Source organism: Taurulus bubalis, assembly GCF_910589615.1.
Source record: "Taurulus bubalis genome assembly, chromosome: 9".
NCBI lineage: Eukaryota > Metazoa > Chordata > Actinopteri > Perciformes > Cottidae > Taurulus > Taurulus bubalis.
Genome location: NC_136597.1, coordinates 3,830,847 through 3,857,594, shown reverse-complemented (window position 1 = coordinate 3,857,594; position 26,748 = coordinate 3,830,847). Strand labels below are relative to the sequence as shown.

Sequence of the window (26,748 nt, the reverse complement as noted above, 5' to 3'; positions counted from 1 at the left end):
GTAACAGTATTCAGTCAGTGAACACCTGTAGATCCTTATGTGGATAAAGAATACAGCATTAATGTTTGCCGTCTGAGCTCAGAATTCGTGACTCCTCACAAGGAAGCATGTTAATGTACATCACCATGATTATAAAAGGCTGTGTTGGATTATGTTGCCGTAAGGAGGGGTAGAAAATAGATGCCATAGATCGCTGTGTGCTCCATCACAAAGTATCACACACACTGCAATCCAATCCTCTGTCTGTTTTGTTTGTCTGGCTGTGAAACACTCAGCAGTGATCTCATGTGAATGTCCAACACGCGCCAGTCACCATTGGACACTTCCTGTCTCTCCCTCGGGCTAGGTCTCTGGATGCGTCTGCCGTTTCTCTGTGTAAAGCTTCACTCTCGTGGCCTTGATTTTTTTTGTTCCATTTAATAATTAGTCTTCACTGTGACTCTGGGAAACCTGTTTTATTTTATTTTTTACACCTTTGCCCTGCATTAAAAATATGCTTTGGTATTAACAACTTCTGAACGCTGCCAGAACTGCAAGCATTTCACTTAATTTGTATTGTTGTTTTTAGTCTTCATACATGACAATAACAAAATGTGGCAGTGCATTATAAATGGACTCATATCTGTTATTATGATGGGGGTGGGGGAATGCATCATTTAAAGGCACGTGGAGAGGGTGAGGGACACATTAGTTGAAAAAGACATACATCCCTATTAATGATGTATTAGTATTGAGAAGCATTACAGAACAATTGTTTTAGTCCAACACCGCAGGACAGGCGCCAGGATGAAAGGACTGAGGGCAACACCGTCTCCTTCAAAACTACATTCCCATACTGCATTTTCAATTGGGTTTCAAGGGAAACGTTTTTTCCAGGGTAAGTGTACACAAAGTCCAGGGTTAGTGTACACAGAGTGTAGGGTATTTCTACACATAGTTTAGGGTTAGAGTACACAGAGGTTAGGGTGAGTATACACAGAGTGTATGGTTAGTATACACAGAGTTTAGGGTATTTCTACACAGAATTCAGGTTAAGTCTCCACAGAGTTCAGGGTTAGTGTCATCATAGTTAAGGCTTAGTCTCAGAGTTCAGGCTTAGCCACCTCTGGATGAACTGTCAACAGATTTCAATATGATTGTTGTGGATGTCTCAAAAACTTGTCCCATAAAACCCAAACTATGTGCACGGTGCAAGAGATGGTACTGTGATGAAGGTTATTTTGTTATTTGTGTTATTTTTACAACCCATAACTTCTTTAGCGTAGTCCTCCTCCATGCTGTGTCTAGACTTGACAGCCTGTCTCAGCTGGAGATAAAAAACAGCAAGACATGAACAATAATGCCATCCAAAAGCTCTGTCCTCATGACCTGAAGATCCTGATTTATCTCAGTCCATTTCTATCCCAGATCAGCCCTTTAGTTTGCTGTGTGTGTGTGTGTGTGTGTGTGTGTGTGTGTGTGTGTGTGTGTGTGTGTGTGTGTGTGTGTGATGTAAGTCTTGCAACACCGCTCTGACATTTCACAGGAATTAAGTTGGACACTGCAGGGATTTACTCATCATGCCGTCAGCTTTCTCTCCGTCTCAGCTTTCTCCTCCGAATTTCTTACGTTCTGTCTTTTTTGGGCCAATTCTCTGAGCATGAAATTGGCGCGAAACTAAAACAAAGCATCTTTTTTTATTTTATTTTTTCACTTCCAATCCCATTCTCTTTTGGTTTGTGGGTGTACATTGGGTCCTCAAAGACATATGAAACACCATTTGAAAAGCAGGGACAGGAGGTTCTCTCATCAATATTAGATTAGGATACGTTTCTTTGGTTTATTTTCTCATTCATTTTCTAATGCCAAATAGCAGGGAAAAATGGCTCCCATTTTTATTTCATCATGTCTTTTTCAGGTACTTTAGTGTCTCCTGCTAGTCTTGCTATGTTAAATTATGTTGCGAAAATAGGACAAAATAATCAAATTTGCTATCATGAAACCCTTCCATCCTACAAAAAGCTGAAAAAACAACCTAAATGAAGCGGACATGGTTAACTTGTTAGCAAACAGTTGCATATTAATACAAGTTTTTCTGTCCAGTGTTCTCCACCAACTCCTGTCTCTTTAGCTGCTAGATACCCCACTCTGTTCCCCAGCTGAATGCCGCCTACAGTTTGCAGTCAGGAAGCGGCCGTACGCTCTCTGCTCAGCAGCAAACATCTGCCTGCTGCTGGAGACGGGCTCGCTGAGAGTAGAACCACCACGATTAGCTGAAAGATGCTAAAGGCACTTTGACGGGCCCACATTTAGTCAGTTTTAATCAAACTCTGGTGCGGTTATTCAGAACCATGGTGTGGTTCATTTGGGCAGTTGAGAACACAGTAATTGTAGTCTAGAACAGACCGTGACAGCTGTTCAGAAAAAAGCTAGCAAGAGGTGGTCTCAGATTGTTTCCAAGTGAACCCTACAGTGCAGTTTGATGGCAGTGAGAACAAAATCCATCCCAGTTGCCGTGTCAGAGTCGGCCCTGCTGCTTTCTGTAAGACCCTCAGAGCATTTTAGTCAGCTTTGTTTTGTGCGCTGTGATACCAAAGCAGAGTAAATAGAAATTAACCCAAAGTATCAAATTCACTCTGATTCGGTCTGGCTAAACGGACTGTGGCTTGTGAAAGCGCCCTGATATTGGGCCAGCCAACGTTTGTAGCTTGCAGTCCAGACAGAGCTAAATTATGATTAACTTGACTGTCTTTGTTGTCGGCCAAAGGTCACTATAACCTCACAAAACAAGTTTGACCATAAATCAAGAATGTATTTGCTAATTATGAAAATTTCACACAAATACAATACATATCTTCACCGACATATATACATTTGTCGATTTTCTGATTCTGCAGACTTAAACGTAAGAACATGAATCAAAAGATCAGATATGAATCCTGAACCAACCACCATCAGATTAAAAACATAGAAATGCACTGTAATAATTGTAATAAATAATCAGTTCATTGGGATCAAAGTGGCAAAAATTGACGAGCTGTTCAATCCAACTCTTAAAACATGAACCTGTAAACCATCAGTTGTGATAACTCATCAATAATTTATCAAATCAATATTGTTTATACTATAGAGGATAAACAAAAGAAAAACACCATTAGCAATCTTCATGAAACAATTAAAAGAGCCTACTAAAAGATGCTAGCAAAAAATATTTGGTACATTATTTTTGGGGCAAATTAAGATCAATCTTATTTTTTTCATGGATCTGTTTCGGTACTTAACCCTCTGGGGACTGAGGTCATTTTCTCGATTTTACATGATTTCTAAAATTCACCTTTTAAAAAGGCACTTGCATATCAGATACATACCCATGTGTTACATCAAAAATTGAAGAACAATCTCAGCTCTCTGTATAATGAGGCACCATCGTCCTAAGGCACAAGTGTAAAGAGATAATATGGCCCTAAAGCTGAAAAATTTTATTTTGATTTTGGAAATTCTTTTGGAAATCTCATGTGAAAACATAACTTTACTTATGTGGAAGAACTGTTTTGGTGCTTGAAATTGGTTTACCAAAAGTCTTAGGTTTACAAAAGCAGTGGAATATATGAATACAATGGTAGATACATGTATCTAAATGTCTAAAACCAAATTTTGTATTATCGTTTTTTGAGTAGAAATGTTGTCTGTCACACCTTTCACCAAAATGATAAAAATGGGACTGAGAAATTACTTAATACTGCAGATAAAGCTTCATTGGGTGTGTGCAAATGAAAAATTACCATTACAACATTTTTTGTTTTCTAATTAAATGTGTATTAATAATAAAAAATAAAAAAATGACACAATCTACATGTTCAGAAATAGAAAACAGACCCGGGCTCGTGGGGATGGTTGTGCAAGAGGGCCTGCGGTGGTAAATTACTAGTCAGTACTAAGTTCACACAGTTTGAACAGTTCAACGGGTGTACATGTGCAGCTGAGCTGTGGACCTGGTGAGCAGTGTCCAGGTCTTTGTCAGTCTTCCACGACAGCGTAGGTGCAGGTTTCTTTAGCGAAGCTGCATGTTGTTCACTGTAGCAGCTGTGAATCCTCTCTGTTAAAAAAAAAATACTACTGGTCAGTACTAAGTTCACTGAAAGAAAGTTGACAGTGATAGTTACGATAGGCAAGTAGCGATGGCTACAATTACGCAGCGTGCCGTTTTACGGTCTTGGAGGTCCTTTGTGATTTCTTGAGTGTTCATTGGTCAGTTTTTTTCCAAAATGTTGACAGACACACAAATCAACAAATCACAGTGAAAGATTTCATGTGACGAGTACTTTCGGCACCGCGTCACACAACACATCCCTGCCCCTATCTCTGTGTGAATCGCCTTCGAGCTCACGAGAGGAAGGAAGTGGTTCCTCTAGACTTTGGAACGTATTTCTGTGACGTTTTATCACGAAGATATGATTATTTACAAAACGTAAATATTGTAAAACGCGGATCTTAGTCGCGTGTTCGGTAAGTGTTAACCCCCTCTGAACCCCAAGCAGTTGCGGGGCGTTTTTTGTCTGTTTGTTATTCCTCCCGTCACATTTCATGTCCACAGCAATACATACGTCCTGCATCTCTATGGAAACAACACAATCATGGCTGGAATTAGAGGGAACTCAAACCTGTCGTGCTGTATGACACAGTACGATGCCACGAATTATAAAAACCTGGGCGACAGGTTTGGCGCTGGACGTGGTGTTTGCATACTTTACGTGTCCATCTGGCTCAACAGTGTCTACATTAAAATGTGTCTGTTTAGTTCTCAATAAGCATGTGATTGTGAGCAGGTCGTGGGGAAATCCATTTCTGGTGACTGATTGAAGTGTATGCATTCATTTTATGCTTCCGATATATACATTTATGGATAAATATGCTAATAATACATAACTGTTAGCATAAATTCCTGTGGCAGCAGATAACGCATCAGGGTTTCAACCAACAGCTTTTACATCAGACTGACCGGGCAATGGGACGACTGTTTGATAAGATGTATTATGAGCCTCAGTGTTTTATATGTTAGTTTCATTATTTCATTCCTTTGACATTTTTTTATTTTAGGCCACCTTCAAAAATCTGTCCGGGGACAGCAGATGAAATGTAGCCTCTCTGGCTCACTTACAGTTTTACTGTGGTAAGTCCCTGCAAAATAAGCAGCAGTAAAAAACGTTCATTAAAAAAAGCCTTGCCATCCATAAAGTGCAACACAAGCCAACAAATGAATACGTAGTACATGCTTGTATTTCTTGCCGATATATTTATTCTGGTCTAATGTCACAATTAATTTTGATTCTGATGAGCCCGATCAAACATATGAGGGCTGGATAAACACAGTGTTTGGGCTGTTTTTAGTTAAATGGCAAATGAATGTGAGTTGTAGGTTTTGTGTTAAAAGTTTACAGAATAAAACATAATCTGGTAGCACATTCCCAATGGCATTCATTGTGCACACTTTCGCACACACATACTCTCTCTCTCTCTCACACACACACACACACACACACACACACGCCCGAGGGCAGGCAGCTGCAGTGTCGGGCAGAGAGGAGCAAATGTTGTGGAAAATAACAGTTTACAAAGACTTTTAACTGTGTTGGATCCCTGTGTTTCTCTGCTGCCCAGGGACAGAGCTGTGGCTTAAAGTCCATGGCGCAGGACGAGAGACCTAAATAAAGAGAGAGAGAGAGAGGGTGGAAGGGATTAGTGCAAGACAGAGAAGGAAAGAGAGTTAAGAAGAAATATGGACGGGAGGCAGAGACACTCAGAGACAGAAACAGAGTAGACGGACTGAAGAAACTGCTCTGAACTTGGTACCAGGAGAAATCCATAAAGCCTGGGAGCCCACCTTTGGGGGATTTTTTTTCCCATTAGACAATTTATCCATGAAGTCAGTGCTGGGTTAAGCCTGAGTCCATTTCAGGAAATGGAAGAAAATACTACCCATTGGTTTGTGGGCTATGGTTTTGAAAGCCTTGCGCTTGGCATATTTGCCGTTGCCATCCTGATTTTTGCAACAACCAGAAGTTACACAAGAGGGTGGAGCAGAGGTCGGCAACCTACAGCTCCGGAGCCACATGCGGCTCTTTAGCACCTCTGTTGCGGCCCCCTGAGGCTTTGAACAAAATAAATAATAATAATAAAATATATATATAGTGGAAAATCTTTCAAAGAGATTTCCTCCTATCTTGGAGTTTGAGGTGATATTGGGTCACTGAAAATAACATTTTTCTTTTAAATATTGGTTTTACTAAAATGTGCGTCACATCCTGTCACGTCGCTGTCACGTCACTGTCAAGCCTCTTCCCCTGCAGGTGGCTAGTTGTGATTCCCAGAGCTCCGCCCTCGCTAAACTATCAACTGTCACGGAGAAAAGTAGAGTTTAATTCTGCGTGGACATATTAATTTGCTTTCACTGCTGTCTGACCTGTCTGCTTGATATGTGGCTAGAAATGATCAAACAACAAAACATGTAATGTTGAAAGACTCTTTCAGAACAAACACATAGCATCCGCTGAAAAGCATCAAGCTGCAGAAGAGGGAAGAAGAGTGATTTCTCAACTGCTGCAGCAAACTGAGCAAAGTAAATATACTTTCAGGAAGTGGATTGAGCTGCAAATATTGATAGGAATTAAAGTCTGCAAAGTGATGATCTTAATTAATCTCAATGTAGGCCGACACATGACTATTTTTCTTTCTCCTCTTCATAAGAGTTTGATAGTTATTGATAGTTAATTAATTAGCTTCAATTAGCCTTTTTTACAGTGCAAGCCAGTTAAATAGTGAAAGAAATTAACTGTTTCCATACTATGGACATCATAGTATAAATGATATCACTGAATATTAAACTATAAATCTTAAACACATCTCCAAGGTGAACAACTGTTCTAACAGAACACGGACAACAAAACCAGACCGCGTAAGATCCTATAACTTTATCCTCAGGCAAATAGAGCAACCGGCCACAACGGCTTTTGCTGTGGCCCTACACGTCAAACTATATATCCTCATACAACGGTTGGCTCGATATCTTACCTGTTACTTCTGCGTTTTCCTACGAAAGTCCGCAACACGTGTTCATTTCCTGTTATTTTCAGAATACACTTTCTTCTTCACATGAAACAACTGAGGCGTAGACAAAACTACTACTTGTTTAAGTGTCTTTTCAAAATAAACTCCCCACTTTTGTTTACTTAGTTTTTTATTTACTGCTAAAAATGAATGTTTGTTGTGGAAACTTAGTATGCTTGTTATGTCACAGAACAAAAAAAGTCAACGTTGACGTCAACGTTCACATGGGACACAAAAAGCGTTTTTGTTGACTGACTGAATCAGTGGAACACTACCGAAGCAAGGAGCATTGTAAAATCGGGAACAATCAAACTGAATGCTGTATCGCTTTCAGGACCTATTATTTTGTTGGTTGATAGCCGTGGTTATTCCTCTCCTGTGCAGGAGTCGTTAATTTAACTCCACATATCTCGCTGGAATGCCTTTACAGCTGATTTACTTTGATTGATAACACTTAGCTCAGTTAAGCTTGCCAACTGACACACACACTGCTGTGATGACGGACTACCAAATGAGATAATTGGATTCGGGTTAATCTCACACACACGCACTATACATTTGCCAGTGTGTAAGCACACATCTTTTGCACACCCATCTTTTCTAGTTTTGTACGGTGTCTGCCATTTAGAACCTGCAGTGAGCTCACTGTGCTGTAGCTCTGGATGTGATTGAGACTTTGTGCTATTATGTGACACAAACCTACATCCTCAGAGAGAAGATGGATTTGGCACGCACACACACTTTACACACACTTTAAATGCAAACGGAATACGGCTTCAGATGAGAAGTCAGACACTCTGAGGAGGAACATTGGGGATGCTCTGTGACGCATCACACACACACATTGGTGTTTTCATGACTTTTGGGGACATTACATTGATTTATGTTCATTTCGTAGAGACTTAACCTAACCATAACAGCTACCAACCTGATCCTAACCCTAATCAAGGCTTCACCCAAACGTTTTATGAATTAGGTCATGGGGAGACGCAATTGTCCCCATTTGGTCGCAAAGAAAAAGGTGAGTACACACAATGTCACTGTGTAGTCAGATTTATGTCCCAAACCGTGGTCTCCCCATTGGTTTCTTGTTAACCATCGTAGCCATAATTAGCAGGAGCCTGTTCTCACTCCCGACTCGTCGAATAAGACCTAGGTGATCAAACTTTGATGCTCTACATGGCCTTAGGCATGATGGGTGCGTAGTATAATTTGTGATAGTCAGTTTAGGTAGGAGGTCCCGCAGTGTCCCGTGTGAAACCAAAAGCAAACGTTGACTTATTCCAATTATATGACTTAAAACGCCGCTTATGTAACTTGCGGAATGCAGCCTACTTAACTACGTAACACATTTGCACAAAAACAACAATCTTTTCCAAATCAAGTTGTTTCCACCAAAACTAAAGTATTTTTTGAAATATCACAAAGGAAATTGAAATTGAGTGCAAAACTGATGCTAGAGGGGTCACAGTTTGCACCGAAGGGCCACTGACTAACCGGCGAGTTGGGAGTGAGAATGAGTTGTGAGTAGCTCATGTTCCCACGTGTGATTATTATAAAATTGTTGTTTGTTATGTAACACATTATTGTGGACATTGGGACTCAGTAGACCAACATTAGGGAAAACAATGTTCCCTTGTCCAACAATTTGGTTACTGAGAAGCTGTCTATGAATCTAATGGTTGGGAATTCCTCGATATGTTACATTTTTGGAAACTATGAAAGGTTTCATCTGATGCCACCCTCAGTCTAAAAGTTAATAGGAAGATTTTTAGGGGATCTATGCTTCCAAAAGGATGAAGCCCATTGATTTCTTTGACTCATTTAACCTATCCCAAAGCGCCATCCTCGGGATGATGTTTTTATTTGATCCCCATTACCTTAAAGGTTCTAAAATATCTTAATTTCCTGTGTGTTGTTCACTCAACCCTTTCACATAGTGAGTTGTAATGTTGCTTCTCAGGGCTAAAGAACATGGAATGTTTTATATGCATTCTGTTGGTAAAATAAACTCATGGCATTTAAACAGGCAAATCAATGAATAATGGGATTTTTTTTTTTTTTCATTGTCTTTACAAACAGAGTTCAAACCAATTTTAGAGCATTCTTAATAGGTTAATACGTGCTAAATCAAGTTCGCATTGAAAACATGAACATACTATTAACACAAGATCTTTAAGTTACTGCTGACTCAATCTATCCATGGGCAAACATCCAGAGACCAAATATTATAGTCTCATTTATTGCAGAGTGAAAGTACTTATCTTCCAGCATCTCGACAGCGCCCAGACCCTCCCTGCTAAAAGGAGATGATGAGGCAAACCTGTTTGCACTTCACTTGATTGAGCAGCTGAGCAACTGATCTTCCCCAGCATCCCGCAAACAAAAGCATCCGGTGAATCCATAAAACAAACAAATAGAAAAGCTTGTGTCATTGATGCACCCTAATTATTAATTTATCAAATAAACTGAAACATTGAACAGAAAAATATCCAACAATTGCTAACCAATTGTTAGTATTATTACATCACTCGTAGTAATTCTACATAAATAAGGGATTTTAGTGTGGCGGTTTGGCACTGGAGTTGAGTGGGAACAACAGAAGTTAAATTGAAGAATGACCAAGGATGGCTCATTATATAGAGAGCTGAGATTGTTCTGCAATTTTTTATGTAACACATGTGTATGTATCATATGCAAGTGCCTTTAAAAAGGTGAATTTAAGAAATTATGTAAAATCAAGAAAATGACCTCAGTCCCCAGAGGGTTAAGTAAACCAGCGAGGGAAATTCCCAATGAAAGCTGGGCTCCAGTTGAAGATTAAAATAAAAATTCCCTCCTAATGTCCTAACAGATTTTATTCACATGGAATCTGCTGTGGTGAAACTACAATATTTCGAAGATGGACTACAAAAAGCACATCCTGGATATGCCTAGTGCATTACGTATAACTTCATAAACAAGTTTGGAATTGACATTTAACGAAAGGAATATACAAATGATACCAAACGGTTGTGACATTGAGAATGACTGCTCATGCTCACCCTCCTGCTGCTGTCCACTCACATTTTTCGACATAAATCACAATTGGGATGATTGTATGAAACTAATTAACATAATTATACATTATGCAAGATGTGTTACGCCTTCAAATCTACTCCTGTACATACCATAATTTTCAGGTTCATACTTAGATTTGGGGTTTTTACATGTTTATATGCTTTAATGCTAAACAAAAACTTTAATTTAGTCCATATTTAATTTAGTCAGCTTTTAGGCACAACAGAACTCAGTAAACCCTTTATATTTTTACTTGATTGCGCTTTGAAGTTGTTTTGGATGATATGGACTGGTTGTTTTGGATGATATGGATGAGTAGTTTGAAAAAAGAAAGTTGAATCCCCCAAAGATATCACTATCAGATAATCAAGGGACCAACAGCCCTCAACGGACAGCCATTACCCAACTGAGTGGTATACATCCCCACAAGCCAATTTCAATTAGTGGTGGATAAAAGGGCAACTGAGGCGCGTTAGAGTTGCACAGCAGAATGGGAGATGTGGAGCATGCTGCTGTTGCATGGCTCACCTTGTAGCAAAACCAAAGAAAAGAGAGAGAAGCAAACAATATGCAATCCCCAAGACCCATGTATGCATCAATTTAGATGTATAAAGACATTTCTTCCTCTCCTTTCTGCCCTGCCTTTTATGTTAGTTAAGCAAATAAATAGCACATTTGGCTATTGACAGATAGACAACTTTGCTTGGAGTAATTTTCTGTGACCAGTGTTGCGTTGAAGCGTTGCTGAATTAGCAGCATGTCTAACGCAGCCAGCCGCCCACTGGTTTCCTCGCTGGTCCCTGAGCAGGAGAGGATGAGCCCGACAGCCCAACACAGTTCATCATGTTGAGTAAATGCGATAACGATTCTGGCACCCCAACAGAACAGCAAGATGACATTTCAGTGTGTATCTCCAGCCCACAACTGAGGCGACTCCTGCATCATCTCATATCTGATACCTACTTTTTAAGAAGGCCTCAATAAGTAGAGCATAGGCTCCTCATGAGACTGACTGGTCTCACAGACCAATGCATAATGCTGACAGAGTGTATATAAATGCATCGACATTAGGGAACGCTGACATCAGCTGTCCACCAATTGCAAATGCATGTTGTTGTTCACTCTGGTCTCCGTTGTGCTTTACAAAGCCCCTTAGCTGTAATAACACTGTAAATCACAGCCTCTCCTTGCTTTATGCTTAAAGTTAATTTTAATTATAATAATCATTCTCATGCATAACACTATAGTATTGTAAGTCAGTCTTATAGTGACTACGTGTTTACTGTAGCTTGCATGGCGTTACCTTCTCTGTTATTGGAAGCTTCCAGTCGACGTATAAAAATAAATGTTCTCTGTACAGCTGGAGGGCTCTGCAGTCGGTTCACACACCTACTGTCAGCTGTTCTGTTCTGGCTTGTGTTTGTTGGCAAACCAACAGCCCAGTGACACATCTGAAAGTAACTCCTAGCATGAGCTGTTTGAGCATTATTGAAGGATTGATCACATGTGGATCACTGTTGGATTTAGTGCCAAATGTAACCTAATAAATAGGAAGTGATGCATGGAAAAAGCTAAGTTAATTTGGTCATTTATATCTTCCATTTACTTTCGTGGTCACTACCGCTTTAGCCAGACAAGTCACGCATGCTATGCAAACACACCAACTAGTAACATGACCGACACATAATACTGTGCAGCTGGATGGTGGAACAGAAGCCCTCACTGTCTAAATGCCCTGCCGGGCTCTATTGCTGTGTTTCTCTTCAGGAATCGCTGTGACCTGAACGGCGAGGACCTGAATCGTCAGTGGTGTAAACCCGACCCCGTGCTCAGTCCAACCATCTACCACACCAAGGGCTTGCTCTACTACCTCAACAGTATAGGACGGACTCCACTGGTGAGATGCACATGCTCTTCCGTACTGTACAACCGTGAGCTCGATGTCTTTGGATGTTGTGGTCTGTTGAGCTCTACCTTGGGTTTGCTTTGAAAAACTGTCCGGCGTGTTACCCTGCCCCCTTTGAGACTTTGACAACTACAGAGGTGTTTTTACTTGTTGTTGCGGGAACGACAACATAAAGAGATTTTTAGTACTTTATCAGGTGTTTATGTTTCTGTCTGTCTTTAGACAGACGTTTGTCTTTCAAAATGAAGGCCAAGTTTAATGATGGGTGTGGTCCGACCAAGGGGCCGAAGTAGCAGGGTAGGAAATAGGGAAACTTTATACCGATGGCCAAATTTGGCATCATGGTTGGTGCGATTCCAAGATGGTCTCAAGTTTAATTTGTAGAAATGTAAAAAATGACATATTGTAGTTTTGGGTGTGTGTGTGTGTTGGAACCGTAAACAAAGGCTTGGTCCTGTGGAGCATCTCACTCCAGGAAACGGCAACAGAGGGAATTTCTGAAGATTTTATTCACAGAAGGAATGAGATTCCAGCTGCAGCGTGGAAAAATTTGAGTACATTTTCCAAATCAATGGGAAACTAATTAACAGCAAAGTTATTGCTTGATTGTTTAAATTTCCCCCTCGCAATATCTGCAGCCCATTATTCAGCCAAACACAAAGACGTAAGGTGTGAGCATGTGTGTACGTTGTGAGCTTTTTTCTCCTGAAACTGAAATGTAATAAGGCTTAATGAGAGACCTATAATTAATTGACCTTGATTGGCTTATTTAATTGCTCCAAATTAGAGCAGGGAGGTTGTTTTTCAAGCTAATTTACGCAAGTAACTGTTGATGCATAGCAAAAGCAGCATAGCCACATTAACACTGTCAGAATTGATTTTAACACTTTCAAAGAGTCTATAGGGGTCCACGCCACATAGGGTTAATTTAACTCTTTCTGGAGAGTGAGAACCTTTACATTAATTAAGTGTGGCTTCAGCTACAGGGGTCATAGATTAGTTGGAATGCTTCAGCAGTCCAACTATTGTTATCGTCTTCTTTATTCAACTTTTTTTTAAATTTTTATTCTTCTATTTCTTCCGTACGTATTTTGCGCCTTATCTCCTCCTTCATATATTCAGCTACAGAAACCGTTCAACTATTAAAATATTCAGCTACTTAAGGACACTCCTGCTATATCTCTTCATATTTTTAACTATTAAATATTCTTTGAATTATTAAGCTTTTTATTAAAATGAATGGGAGCGGATGGGGAAAATCTTCAAATTCTCTTCAACTTCAAACGCTGACAGGTTCTGCATACGTTCAGCTAAAGACACCATTTAAACTTTTAAAATGTTGACAAAACCGAATTTTGATATCTTCTATAATTTTTTAACTGTCAGCGTTTTCATTTCATGCTTTTTTCCGACCATTTCTGCCTTTAACATGGGTGTGTATTGCGCTGCTTAGAGTGCGTGATGTCACAGCTTGACTGTAGTTCCCCTGGAGGATTAGTTAGATTTTATTTTTGCTTTTTGCCATCTCCTCCACAATACTAAGTCTTTGGGCATAATTTATACATCAAAACGTAGGAAATCTTGTCTTACTTTGTAAACTTGGGTCGATTTGAATCCAACAGATTCAGACGTGTTGAAATCAGACGATATGTGAGAGGTGGCCTCCTTCTTCCATTCCCTCCATGTTAAATCTTCCTCAAATGTCTCTCTCGGACGACCGTACCTGATTTAGAAATTGCAATATTATTATATTATTATTGCCTTTGAAGTTCTTCAGATATGAAGCTTTTTATGAGAAAGAAAAATGCACTGAAACATATGGGGATCATACAACTCAGTCTCTCAATCATGTCACAGGTGTTTTCAGTTTGAAGTAATCACTGCTTCACACTCATTCTTGTTTTAACGTCATTGTGGGGACACACACATACACACAAAGAGAGAAACCAAGTGAAGTCTGTTGGTGGAGAGAGGAAGTGAATTTGATCACTAGCATGAAGTTTGCTATGCTCACTGACTGTGTGTCTATGTCCGCGTGTGTACGCGCGCGCGCGGTAATACGGTCGCGAGCACTGTCGCGCGCGAGACAGAGAGAGAGAGAGAGAGAGAGAGAGAGAGAGAGAGAGAGAGAGAGAGAGAGAGAGAGAGAGAACGTGAGCCTCAGTGAAGCTGTTGCTCCCACGTCTATTTAAACTCCAGAAAAATATCAAGGATATCAGTGGGATCGTCTCCTCCTCTCCTCTCTGTTGAATGTACTATAGTGGTGATTTGAGCATGTTTTTGCCTCGAAATATGGGGTTTAACAGATGGTTTTGTACACAATCTGCGCACACATTGGCGATACATTGGAGATATTCATGCAGATATTCAGTCAAAGGCATTGTAAAGCCTCCTGTCTGTCTGTCTGTCTTCCCTTTCAAAATAAAAGCCCCATGAAATAACTGTATCATAACAAAGCTCAAATGAGGATTTTTGTATTAAATACTTAATGCGCAGACTAATACTTTGACTACTGCTGCTAATATTTGGACTATTACTACTACTCCTGCTACTAATACTACTACTGCTATAACTATTACTAATTACTACTACAGCTATTAATATGACTACTGCTATTACTATGAATACTACTACTTCTACTACTGTTACTTCAACTACTACTTCTACTCATACTACTGTTACTTCAACTACTACTTCTACTCATACTACTGTTATTTCAACTACTACTACTGTTATTTCAACTACTACTTCTACTACTGTTACTTCTACTACTACTACTATTATTTCAACTACTACTTCTAATACTACTACTACTACTGTTACTTCACCTACTACTTCTACTCATACTACTGTTATTTCAACTACTACTTCTACTCCTACTACTGTTATTTCTACTACTACTACTCCTACTACTGTTATTTCAACTACTACTACTCCTACTACTGTTATTTCAACTACTACTACTCCTACTACTGTTATTTCAACTACTACTACTCCTACTACTGTTACTTCAACTACTACTACTTCTACTACTGTTACTTCAACTACTACTACTACTACTTCTACTCCTACTACTGTTGCTTCAACTACTACTACTTCTACTCCTACTACTGTTACTTCAACTACTTCTACTCCTACTACTGTTATTTCAACTACTTCTACTACTAGTACTACTGTTATTTCAACTACTACTTATACTACTACTACTGTTACTTCAACAACTACTAGTCATACTACCGTTATTTCAACTACTACTACTGTATTTTCAAATACTACTACTACTACTACTACTCATACTACTGTTATTTATACTACTACTACTTATGCGACTACAACTACTGCTTTCACTCATGCTACTGTTATTTCTACTACTGCAACTACAACTACTACTTTTAATTTATCTCTTGGATTATTTAGATGTTGCAGTTTTGTGTCCAACTTTTCCATTTAAACATTAAGGATGTTCAGCAGTTCAGTTCAACGCTTTTGGGCTTCAACACTTTTCAGCAGGTAGTTTATCTTTTCAGCTATTTTAAGCTAAATTCAGCTGTATTCAGCTATGTTCAGCTATATTTAGCTATAATTTCAAATATTTAAGCTTCAGCTTTTTGCATTCCAACGCATTTTCAGCAGGAAATGCAATTTCTAGTTTCTACTACTACAACTACTACTTTTAATTTATCTCTTGGATTATTTAGATGTTGCAGTTTTGCTTCCAACTTTTCCATTTAAACATTAAGGATGTTCAGCAGTTCAGTTCAACGCTTTTGGGCTTCAACACTTTTCAGCAGGTAGTTTATCTTTTAAGCTATATTCAGCTAAATTCAGCTGTATTCAGCTATATTTAGCTATTTTCAGCTATATTCCGCTATTTTCAGCTATATTCAGCTATATTTTCAAATATTTAAGCTTTAAGCTTCAGCTTTTTGCATTCCAACGCATTTTCAGCAGAAAATTGCAATTTCTAGTTTCAACTACTATTTCTACTACTGTTATTTCAACTACTACTACTACTACTACTGTTACTTCAACTACTACTTCTACTCATACTACCATTATTTCAACTACTACTTCAACTACTACTTCTACTCATACTACTGTTATTTCAACTACTTCTACTACTACTATTACTTCAACTACTACTACTTCTACTCATACTACCGTTATTTCAACTACTACTACTGTAATTTCAAATACTACTACAACTACTACTTCTACTCATACTACTGTTATTTCTACTACTACTACTATAACTACTACTGCGACTATAACTACTGCTTTCACTCATGCTACTGTTATTTCTACTACTACAACTACTACTTTTAATTTATCTCTTGGATTATTTAGATGTTGCAGTTTTGCTTCCAACTTTTCCATTTAAACATTAAGGATGTTCAGCAGTTCAACGCTTTTGGGCTTCAACACTTTTCAGCAGGTAGTTTGTCTTTCCAGCTATATTCAGCTATGTTCAGCTATATTTAGTTATTTTCAGCTATATTCCGCTATATTTTCAAATATTTAAGCTTTAAGCTTCAGCTTTTTGCATTCCAACGCATTTTCAGCAGGAAATGCAATTTCTAGTTTTTCTTCTTATTCCGCCAAACTTTGGACCGTATCTCCTCCCGCACATGCGTAAAAAATACATCAAAACGTGCGGCCTGATCGGGAATCGCCTGGAATGACTTTTTTAAGAGATTCGACCGCCCATTTTCCCGAAAAGTGAGAAAAACGGCGAGAAATTGTCCCATTCACTTGACTGGGGTTTCGGACTGAAGAGAGCAAAAAACATACATCTTTGTGCCCACACTGACTCGCCATAATTTATCATAGAGAAATGATTTGAAGTTTAAAACGTTGACAAAAGTCTGGAGTTTATTTGCCCAATTGGGCATTTTTTGATAGCTAGCACAGTTTTCATAATTCGTAATTATTGTTCAAGTTTAGGAAAATGTGGGAACCATTTCAAAGTTTACAATGGGTGTGAATGGGGCAGGTTAGAGCTGTGATGTCATCGCTAGAGCACGGAGGAGCTGTGTCCTAACAAACCTTTTTGTATTTGTATTTTGCCATTCACTCCACAATATTGACTTTTGAGGCATAATTTATATATGAAAACGTTGGAAATATTGTGCCGGTGGTACACCTGCGTCGTGGAATCCAACAAATTTATACTGTTTTGTCAGCAAGCCTGAAAGCGACATGAAGACCGGGCAACTGCTCCATCAACCTCCATGTTAAATTGAACCACAATTTTCTCATGACGGAAACGTGAGCAATTTACAAACTGAATTTACGCTCTCATTTATAAATCCTTACAAATATTTAAGTACACGAAAACATTCTCAGAAGTCTTGTGCTTCTCATGATTGCATTATTTTCGTGTTAGGATCCATGGTTGTCTGTCAAATACAATAGTTTGAAAGGTTGTTTTCTCATTAAATCCACAGTCCAGTCTCCCCCTCTGTGACAGTGTCACAGCTGCTACCAATTAGCCAATCAATCAAGCTGCCACCATGGCAACCAGTGACACGCAGGACACGGGGCTTTTATGTCTACCCGTCTGTCTCTCTGTCTTCCCTTTCAACATAAAAGCCCCATGATTTAAGTGTATCTTAACATAAAGCTAAAATGAGGATTATTGTATTAAATAGAAAATAAATAGACAATTGTACACAATGTTATGTAATCACGTGATATGTTGCAGCAAAGTGCTGTCCCATTCATATTTACACCATCAAGCCCTCGCAGCTAATGTTGGCATGTGTATGTATATATATGTGTATATATATATATATGTGTATATATATATATATATATATATATATATATGTATATATATATATATATATATATATATATATATATATATATATATATCCAATCCACACATACGGTTGCGCGCACTCAGACTCTTGACTTTTGATCATATTTATGCCAAAAATTAATAATTTTTTTTTTGTTTTAAGTCAAGGAGTTATTGATTCTTTAGAGATCAAGGACAATAGGGGCTGGTATTCATATGTAATCACGTGATATGTTGCAGCAAAGTGCTGTCCTATTCATATTTACACCATCAAGCCCTCATAGCTAATGTTGGCATGTATATATATATATGTATATATATAGTACCTCAATAACACATCTCACTACCGGTAATGTATATATTGCGACGTCTTACGGCAGTAGTAGCCACACTTTCAAAATTTCTTGTTAAATTTTCTAGTTTAGCGTTATTATTGCCTTTTTTTGGAGTTCAAACGTAACTCTTCTGAACACCAAGCAGTGTTAGTTTTTCAAGGGATAGATTGTTTGTTAACTATACAAGTGTTACTTCGATATTAAAACTGTAAGGTGCAAATCTGTCTCTTCATTAAAGTTCGCTAACAGGAAGAGATCATGTTTGTTTTAAACCATTTATTTTAAAACTAGGTGCAACCAATGTGTGTTTTCTATGGAACACTGCTGATTGATTATCAAAGGGTCTGACATACGTGAGCTGGTTAATACAAACCACAGCATCTACATTACTTTGCTTTCTGGTCCACAAGGATCAAGAACCTTTTGATTTTCTCCTTTTGCTCAGCGAGGCAGAGGAGGAAGGGCGTCTTGCATCAACTTTCTACAGGAATGTAGTGAGGCTGGCGCCTTCCTGTCGTTTGAATGAAACAGATACATATACTTAGCATAAAAAGCAGTTAGATATATCATATCAACCCGCAACTCACACGTCTTACATATAACTGCAGCACACACAAATTACAATGTTGCTAGTACAAAAGGCTAATGGTACATACCTAAATAAACCTTACAAGATGGTTGGCAGCCTGTGCTGATCTTATCTCAGCAATGTTTTGTTGTGGCCTCTTGATGTAAGATTAGATAAGATAATCCTTTATTAGTCCCACAGAGGGAACATTTGCAGGATTACAGTAGCAAAGTGGATATGTGCAACAAGAGACACCAGTAAATAACAAAAAACAACATAGCTAAAAAATACAATATAATGAGTGGTTTGGATACACATTATTGCACATTTGAGGTAGGAAAATATAAGTTTTTATAATACATTGATATTGATACCGATATTGCACATGAATGAATGAATGGATAATTTTCCGTTTTTTTTCTGTGGTATGTTTGGTCTACTGGGAGCAGAGCTGGTTTGTGCAGCCTGACAGCGGTAGGAAGGAAGGATCTGTGGTTTCTCTCCTGGTCACTGAAGGAGCTACACAGAGCTGTTTGTACGCCCTGCATGGGGTGGGAGATGTTGTCCATCAGGAATGATAGCGTCACCATCATTCTCCTGTCTCCCACCAACTCCACTGGATCTAGTGGGCATCCCAGAACACAGCTGGCCTTCTGAACCGTTCTATTCAGTCGAGATGTATGACGCCCCGGCAGACCACTCCATAAAAGATGGCTGATGCCACCACAGAATCAAACCAGGTCCTCAGGAGTGCTCCATGCACTCCAAAAGACCGGATTCTCCTCAGCAGATAGAGTCTGTCGAGGTTAGGGGGGGGGGGGTTCGCCTACCACCCTGGCATGAAGTGGGCTCACCAAGGGGCGGAGATGGACCGGCACAGGGTGACATCTGTCTAAAATAGTTTTAGAGTTTCCTTTTGAAAACCACTGGTAAACATCCCAGAATAAGTACAAGTAATTATAAGACAAAAGAAGAAAAACATGTAAAAGTAAAATATAAAAGATAGAAGCAGGCATAAAGTCTCTTTTGTGATGAAAAGAACAATTTTTTTAATTACTTTTAGTTTGTTTTTTTATTTTTGTTTCATTGGGACAGACTTTGTGATGGATGAATTGGATAGGAGATTGTAAGGCAAGGCAAGTTTATTTGTATAGCACATTTCAACAACAAGGCCCCTTTTTTAAAATTGTTCTGAAGTTAAGCACTTTATTTGATTATTATTATTACATGCACCATTTTCATTTTGTATTTATTTTAAAATGCAGCCCTACTTTTATTTAGTTCATGAGAGAACATTATACATATCTGCAGTCACACATAAGTCCAGTTCTATGATGCGTGATAATAAATATTGTTTAAAAGTGGTTTAATCGTACTGAATTCATTTGATTTGAAAGGTATTGATTACATGCAGATGTTGATACAACTACCAGGCTACTTAAATATATATCACACTAAATAGTTAGACATTATAATCTTCTGGACCTTTGCTTCAATAAAATTTCTCTAACTGGACCTCTTAACATTTTAGTTGAATACCCCTGCTTTACATCCTCCATAAAAGATTCCTCTTGGAAGTGTTTGTATAACCTTTTGTGTGTAATCCTACAGGCTGCTTTCGGGATTTTAGTTTTCCTTCTAAGTGCTATTAAGTTGTGATCGCTGAAACCAACAACTACTGACACTGCTTTAGAGCATTGTTCAGGGGTATTAGTGAAGTGATCAATGCATTTAGCCCATTCTTGTTTGTACTAGTTCTTGTTGGTAATGTAATAGTTTGCGTTAGGTTACAAGCACTGGCTACTGCAAGAAGCTTCTTCTTTAACGGACAGTTAGATAACCAATCAATATTTAAATCACCCACAAAAAACACTTCACGGTTATCATCACTAGAATTATCCAACATTTCACAGATAGAATCCTAAGTATGACATGTCCGCACTAGGCGGCCTATAGCAGCAACCCACAAGTATAGGTTTAGTTTGTGGCAGATGAACTTGTAACCACAGTGCCTCAATGTCACACATCATTAAATCACTTCGTACTTTTACTGGAATGTTATTCTGGACATAAAAAGCCACGCCTCCCCCATATCTGTTCCGGTCATTCCTGAACAGTGTATACCCTTCAGTTCTGTATTTTCAAATGAGGGATCTAAATGTGTCTCAGATACTGCAAGTAAGTGGATGTTGTTCGGTTGCATCATACAACTTAATTCATGGATCTTATTTCTTAAGCTCACTGCGTCGTTGTCTGGTGGGAGGATGTGTTATCAGTCTGACATGCCGGAGATAGGCGATGTCCCCTCTTTCACGCGCTGCCCTCATGGCTGGCATGAGATCCCTCCTCTTCTGCCGTAAAGTCCTCGTTGATAAAAATGTTAGTCCCTTTTAGGAGTCTAGCATTCTGAAGAGCAGCTACTTTGTCCTTGTACCGAAGGAACTTGACATCAACCGGCCGCGGTCTGTTGCTGTCTGCACCCGGCCTTCCCGTTCGATGTGCGTGTTCCAGCTCCAACTCGCGGTTGCTCCCGAGCTGTAGGTTCTCCGACAGTAATCGGCGCACCTTATTCTCCACCTCAGCCCATCCTTCATTTTCCATTTCTACCATCCCGTCAATAACCAGGTTATTTCTCCTGGACTGGCCCTCGAAATAGTCAATTTTCTTGCTGACAGCCTGGATGTTTTCCCTCATCGTATCCTGTTGTTTGCTATCGCACACGGCCAGATGATTTGCGTTGGCTGATTTCATGTCGTCCATTTCCTTCTGGGTGTATTGAATGCTCGTTTTGAGATCTTGCAAGTCCTTTAACATGTTGTCCACGCGATTGTTCGTAGAATCATTATCATTTCAACAAAACATTTGAAGCTCTTTTCTTGTTGCTGAATAATGTCCGTGAAAACCTCCTTTTGTTGTTGTAGAAGTTTGCGTACCTGAGTTAAGGTGACCATATCGAGCAGTGACTAAGCACGGGTTTTGCTCATAGATCTGTATATACACAGTCTAATTGTTGCATAAACCTTATAAGATGTGTAATCACAGAGAGTTACGGTTTATCTCCAATTCAATCCGTCCGCGGGGCACACGATCTGTAAGCGTCTGTGTGTGCAACAGCTGTCCGTGTGTAGAGAGACCGACTGTGACCACAAGCTAGCGGCAGAGAGTGAGAGATACCGGCAAAGGAATGGGAAAACAGAGAGAATAACTCCTGAGGCAGCTGGATGCCACAGCTTATTTTCAACTGTCTGTCGGCTGAGCCAATGGAACATGAAATTGAATTATCTTCTCTTTAAGTTACAAAGTCAACGGAGCTGAGAGGGGGTTTGGGATGGGGGAGAGTGGAGAGGGGATGAAGAGAGTGAAGAGGAGGAAAGAGGAACAGAAAATTAAACTTTGTTCTAAGTAATATGTGTAATCGGGATCTTCACAGTCATGTGTCATGTGGACACAAAATCAAGCCTAACAGACAGAGCTTGAAATTACATTATTACCAAGGAGGCAGACCAGATGGAAGAAGGGGGCTATGGAGCAGAAAAAGCGAAAATCTGGAAACATGGAAAACTGTCTGTTCGATCAGCGCTACAAATCAGCGTGCAAACAGCGTAGTTTAAACATTTGTTTTCTATATGTTGGCTCTGGTGCATAATGTTTTTTTCTTTTTTGCATTTTCTCTCCAGTTTTCCCTTCACCATGTAGTTAATTTGTTGTATTTATCAGTCATATTTGTCCTCAAACAAAAGCATTAGTGCGTTCCTTTGGTACAACTCTTTTAAACTAAAATCAGGAGGAATGCAAACAACAAAAAGCAATATGGCCGACGACATTACAAATTCGACACAACGGCGCCCATCCTGATCCGGGACGTCGCAATGGCACAACAGTCACCCACCTCCCGTTACTGGGTCAGACTGAATTGTTATGCGACCTGGGACCTCTGCCAGAAGCAGATGAGCCACAGCCTATTTTGTGGCGTTTGGCCCGCCGATTCCTACATTATTCCTTAAATTCCCCTTTTTAAAGTCACTTGCATATGATACATACTCAGGTCAGGCTTCAAAAAACACTAACTTAACACAGAGCGGTTGACTGACTACTCACAGGGACAGAGGACACGCGGTAACACACAGTACAATCTGACAAGGGGACAGGAGACAAACAGGGTTTAAATACAAGAGGAAGGTAACAAGGCACAGGTGGAAAACAATGAGAGCAGCACAGATGAAAGGAATATACAATCATGGGAACAGGGCAGACAGATAATCACAGGTGCAGGAAGTGCAAGGAACACAGAGGATACACACAACAAGGACTCCACAATAAAACAGGACACCAAACAAACCAACATCATAACAAAAGTCTAAAGTGGTAATATGGCCCTAAAACTGAAAAATTCTTCATATCTCTTCTGAAAACATAGCTTTATTCATGTGGATGAACTGTTTGGTGCTTGAAATTGGTTTTTCAAAGGTCTTAGGTTCACAAAAGCAGTGGAATATATGAATAAAATGGTAGATAAATGTATCCGAGGCGCAATGGAAAGCAGGTCTGCGCTAGCTCGCTGTTACTTGGGGGGACAGCTGATCCACTGAAGGCCCAAGTAGAAAATCCACGGCCCACAGCTGGTCAGTACTAAGTTCACTGAAAGATTGGCATCTGTCGCCAGATGTTTGTGATCTTCAGCACGGTGTCTGGTCCTCAGTCATCCACCTGGGGCCTGAGATTAACACAGTTCGCTGTGGCGCTGCCGTTCCATCCTCTGGTGCCAGTGAATCCGCAGCCAAAGCCCTGTCGTGACAAAGTTGGCAATGTAATCCAATGGTAGAGGAGATTCCTAGCTAGCTACGATCTGACCCAAGAGATGGCTCATTGAACTTTGGCAGGGTGTCTTCCATGTCGAAGGGCTGATGAAATAAATTAAAATGACTAAACTTCATCCAGTTTCTCCAAGAGTAGGATGATGGGCTTCAAATGGTTGAACAAATAAATAAAAAAGGCTGGGAAACTGATCTGTCTATTTCTTGTTGCAACCAGTCCGCTTCGGTGCTGTAGCCTCAAGGGCCCTTCTGGATCTGATGAAGACCTACCTTTTCAGAGGAAATCGAGTTTTGAGAACAGAAAAAGAATTACCTGATGAGAAGAGAAAAACATGCGCATGCTGTGTGTGCGTGTGCGTTTTAATACATATAAACAGAACATAGAACACTTTAATATCCTTTTATCGTTGCCAAATTTAACAACATTACGCAGCTGGACGCACTTTGCAAGTCTCATTTGTTCACTTTTGAAACCCTATGAAGCCTTGGCTGCCTTAAAAACAACTTAAAACAATAATAACCAAGTGTGCAATATAACTTTTTTTCAACTACGTGCAATAATACATTTCAAATTTCATGTGCAATATAACTTTCCACCACTTTTTCATTGACAATATTTCTCTCAATATCATACGATAATAATCACTTTTTTTTTACTTTTGTATTAAATATTAATTGTTTTTTATTTTTTTACCTTCCTTTTACTGCTATTGTGTTTCATTTTTGCAATAGTGTCGGTAGTATTTCTTTACACTTAATCATTTGTATTGTTTATTTTCAGTCCTTTGAAAGCCAAGCAAATGTCCTACGTCTCTTACAATAGGGTGCCATATACAGATTTTTTTTTTCCAGCATGTTGGTTGCACAATACTGTGGCTCAATGGTGAGCAGGGTCATCCTTCAATCAGGAGATTGGTGGCTCGATCCCCGGCTCCGCAAGGTGTCACCTTGCATGGTAGCTGGGTGAATGATGAAGAAAACAAGAAAAACTGATTATGAATCAACATGTATACATGTTTGTATCAGGAAAATATTGGTTTTATGATAGTTGAACCAAGATGATTTCTTATTTTGAGAATGCACACAGTGCGTTGCAGACCATTTGACGGAATGCGTTTTTTTTAGGTCGAAAGAGCTAAGCTTCCTACCAAATGAGCTGCTAATTAAACCAATTATAATTGTCACTCTCTAAAATCTCAATCTTACCCTTCAAAAATTTTACCAAGTGATTCTTTCTGCATTAATGTCATCCAAGCTGCTCGTCTCATGATAAACGAGGCAGCGAATAGTATCGCTGTATTACTGATAGTAGTTGATAATTAACCTTTTTCTTTTGACAGTAAAACATCAAGGCATTTTGGTGAACACAGCTTGCTAGGCAGAAGCTTTTCAATCAGTAATCTCAATGAATAAAGTCCTTTCGAGAAGAACATGGTGTGAGTAATGTCTTCTCAGGAGAGTTTCTTGGGCCCACTTTTGTAAAAGAAAATGCTTTGTGTTGTGCTTCACAAACACAAGCGGAACTGCAAACTATTACTAAATAGGTGAAATTTTGAAGGTAAAAAATGAAAATTATTCAATGTGATTGATACCACAGGTCGCAAATACCACATTTATGGGAGTACATTTCTGATTATTTCTTGCCATGGCCTGATCAGATTTAGCACAATGTTTCTTTGATGCAAAGAAAATGCAAATCGTTTGACCTTATACACAATCATTGTAGTTATTTTCTGAATTTGATTCAGTTTATCTGGTGCCTGGAGGCTAATTGTATTCATTAGTAACCAGTCGCCTCCAAAAATTGGAGGATCAAAAATGGAGCTACACAAGTCATTTGTTATTGTTGTGATGGGCCTATCATTCATTATCGATGCAAGATGGCGCCGTGCCAGCGGCTGCCTGTCGCAGTAGCTGCCTGATGTTTCTTTATTTTTTAGTCTTTTTTTTCCACTTTCCCCTCTTCTTCTTTTTCTTTTATTTCACGTTTGGTCTAAATTACGCCTAGACAATGGACCGTAACTTTTTCTCAACCTTCTCGTGGCTTTCTGAATACTTTTCCGCTTGCAACGGAGAGCCACACACAAACAATGACTGGGACTATTGTTTTTTCTCGCGCTCAGCTGATTGCGCTGTGCAAACCGCAGCCCGGAGCCGGGCCTGTGATCCCTTTTGGAGCTACGGAGAAGGGCTCGGGGCTGCAGGTCGGGTGCCAAAAGGAGGGCAAAAAAGAGGAAATACAAGCCTTCGGTACCGGTCATTGTAACGGAGAACGTAAGGTCTTTGGTGAATAAGACGGACGAGCTAGGCGCGCTGGTAAAGACTGAGAGGATCTTCCGTGAGTGCAGCATCTTGTGTTTCACGGAGACATGGCTGCACGCGGATTTTCCGGACCACAGCGCGTCGGTGCCCGGCTTCAGGACTGTACGGGCGGACAGAGACGCTACACTGAGCGGCAAAAAGAGAGGGGGAGGGATTGCAGTGTACGTGAACGAGAGGTGGTGCAATCCCGACCGTGTGTGTGAAAGAGCGTTTCTGCAGCCCGAACATTGACATTAGCCGTGGGGATGCGCCCATATTATTTGCCGAGAGAGTTTACGTCTGCCATTGTTGTCGCCGTTTACGTGCCACCATCAGCTGACGCTGAGGAAGCAGTGGACACCATCCACTCCACTGTATCTGGACTGCTGAGTTAACAGCCAGGTGCTTTTTTGACAATAACTGGTGACTTCAATCACACAACACTGGACAAAGCTCTGCCTACTTTTATACAGCATGTTGACTGCCCCATAAGAAACAATAAAACTCTGGACCTCCTGTATGCAAATACTAAGGATGCATACAGGGCCACTGCCCGCCCTCCCCCCCCTTGGCAGGTCTGATCACGACCTGGTCCTGCTGACACCCAGGTATGTTCTTCTGGTGCAGAGGCTGCCTGCGACCTCCAGGACTGTTAGGAGGTGATCTCAGGAGGCTACCGACACCCTGCAGGACTGCTTTGAGTCGACGGACTGGGATGTGCTGTGCGGACCACATATGGAGGACATCAACAGCATGACAGACTGCATCACTGAATACATCAAGTTCTGTGAACACACCACCATCCCGGACTGTGCGCTGCTTCCCCAACAACAAGCCCTGGATCACCAGGGACCTGAAGGCTCTTCTTAATAAGAAGA

General features: G+C 39.9%; 1 protein-coding gene across 1 annotated transcript in view; it reads left to right on the top strand.

Moving 5' to 3' along the window:
- Positions 1-26,748, top strand: part of agbl1 (AGBL carboxypeptidase 1) — a gene marked incomplete at both ends in the record, with an annotated part of 147,068 nt that overhangs the window by 95,206 nt on the left and 25,114 nt on the right. Inside the window, one exon of the mRNA XM_079224073.1 lies at positions 11,911-12,040. Coding sequence (XP_079080199.1) covers positions 11,911-12,040 — 130 coding nt within the window. The remainder of the gene's footprint in view (positions 1-11,910; positions 12,041-26,748) is intronic.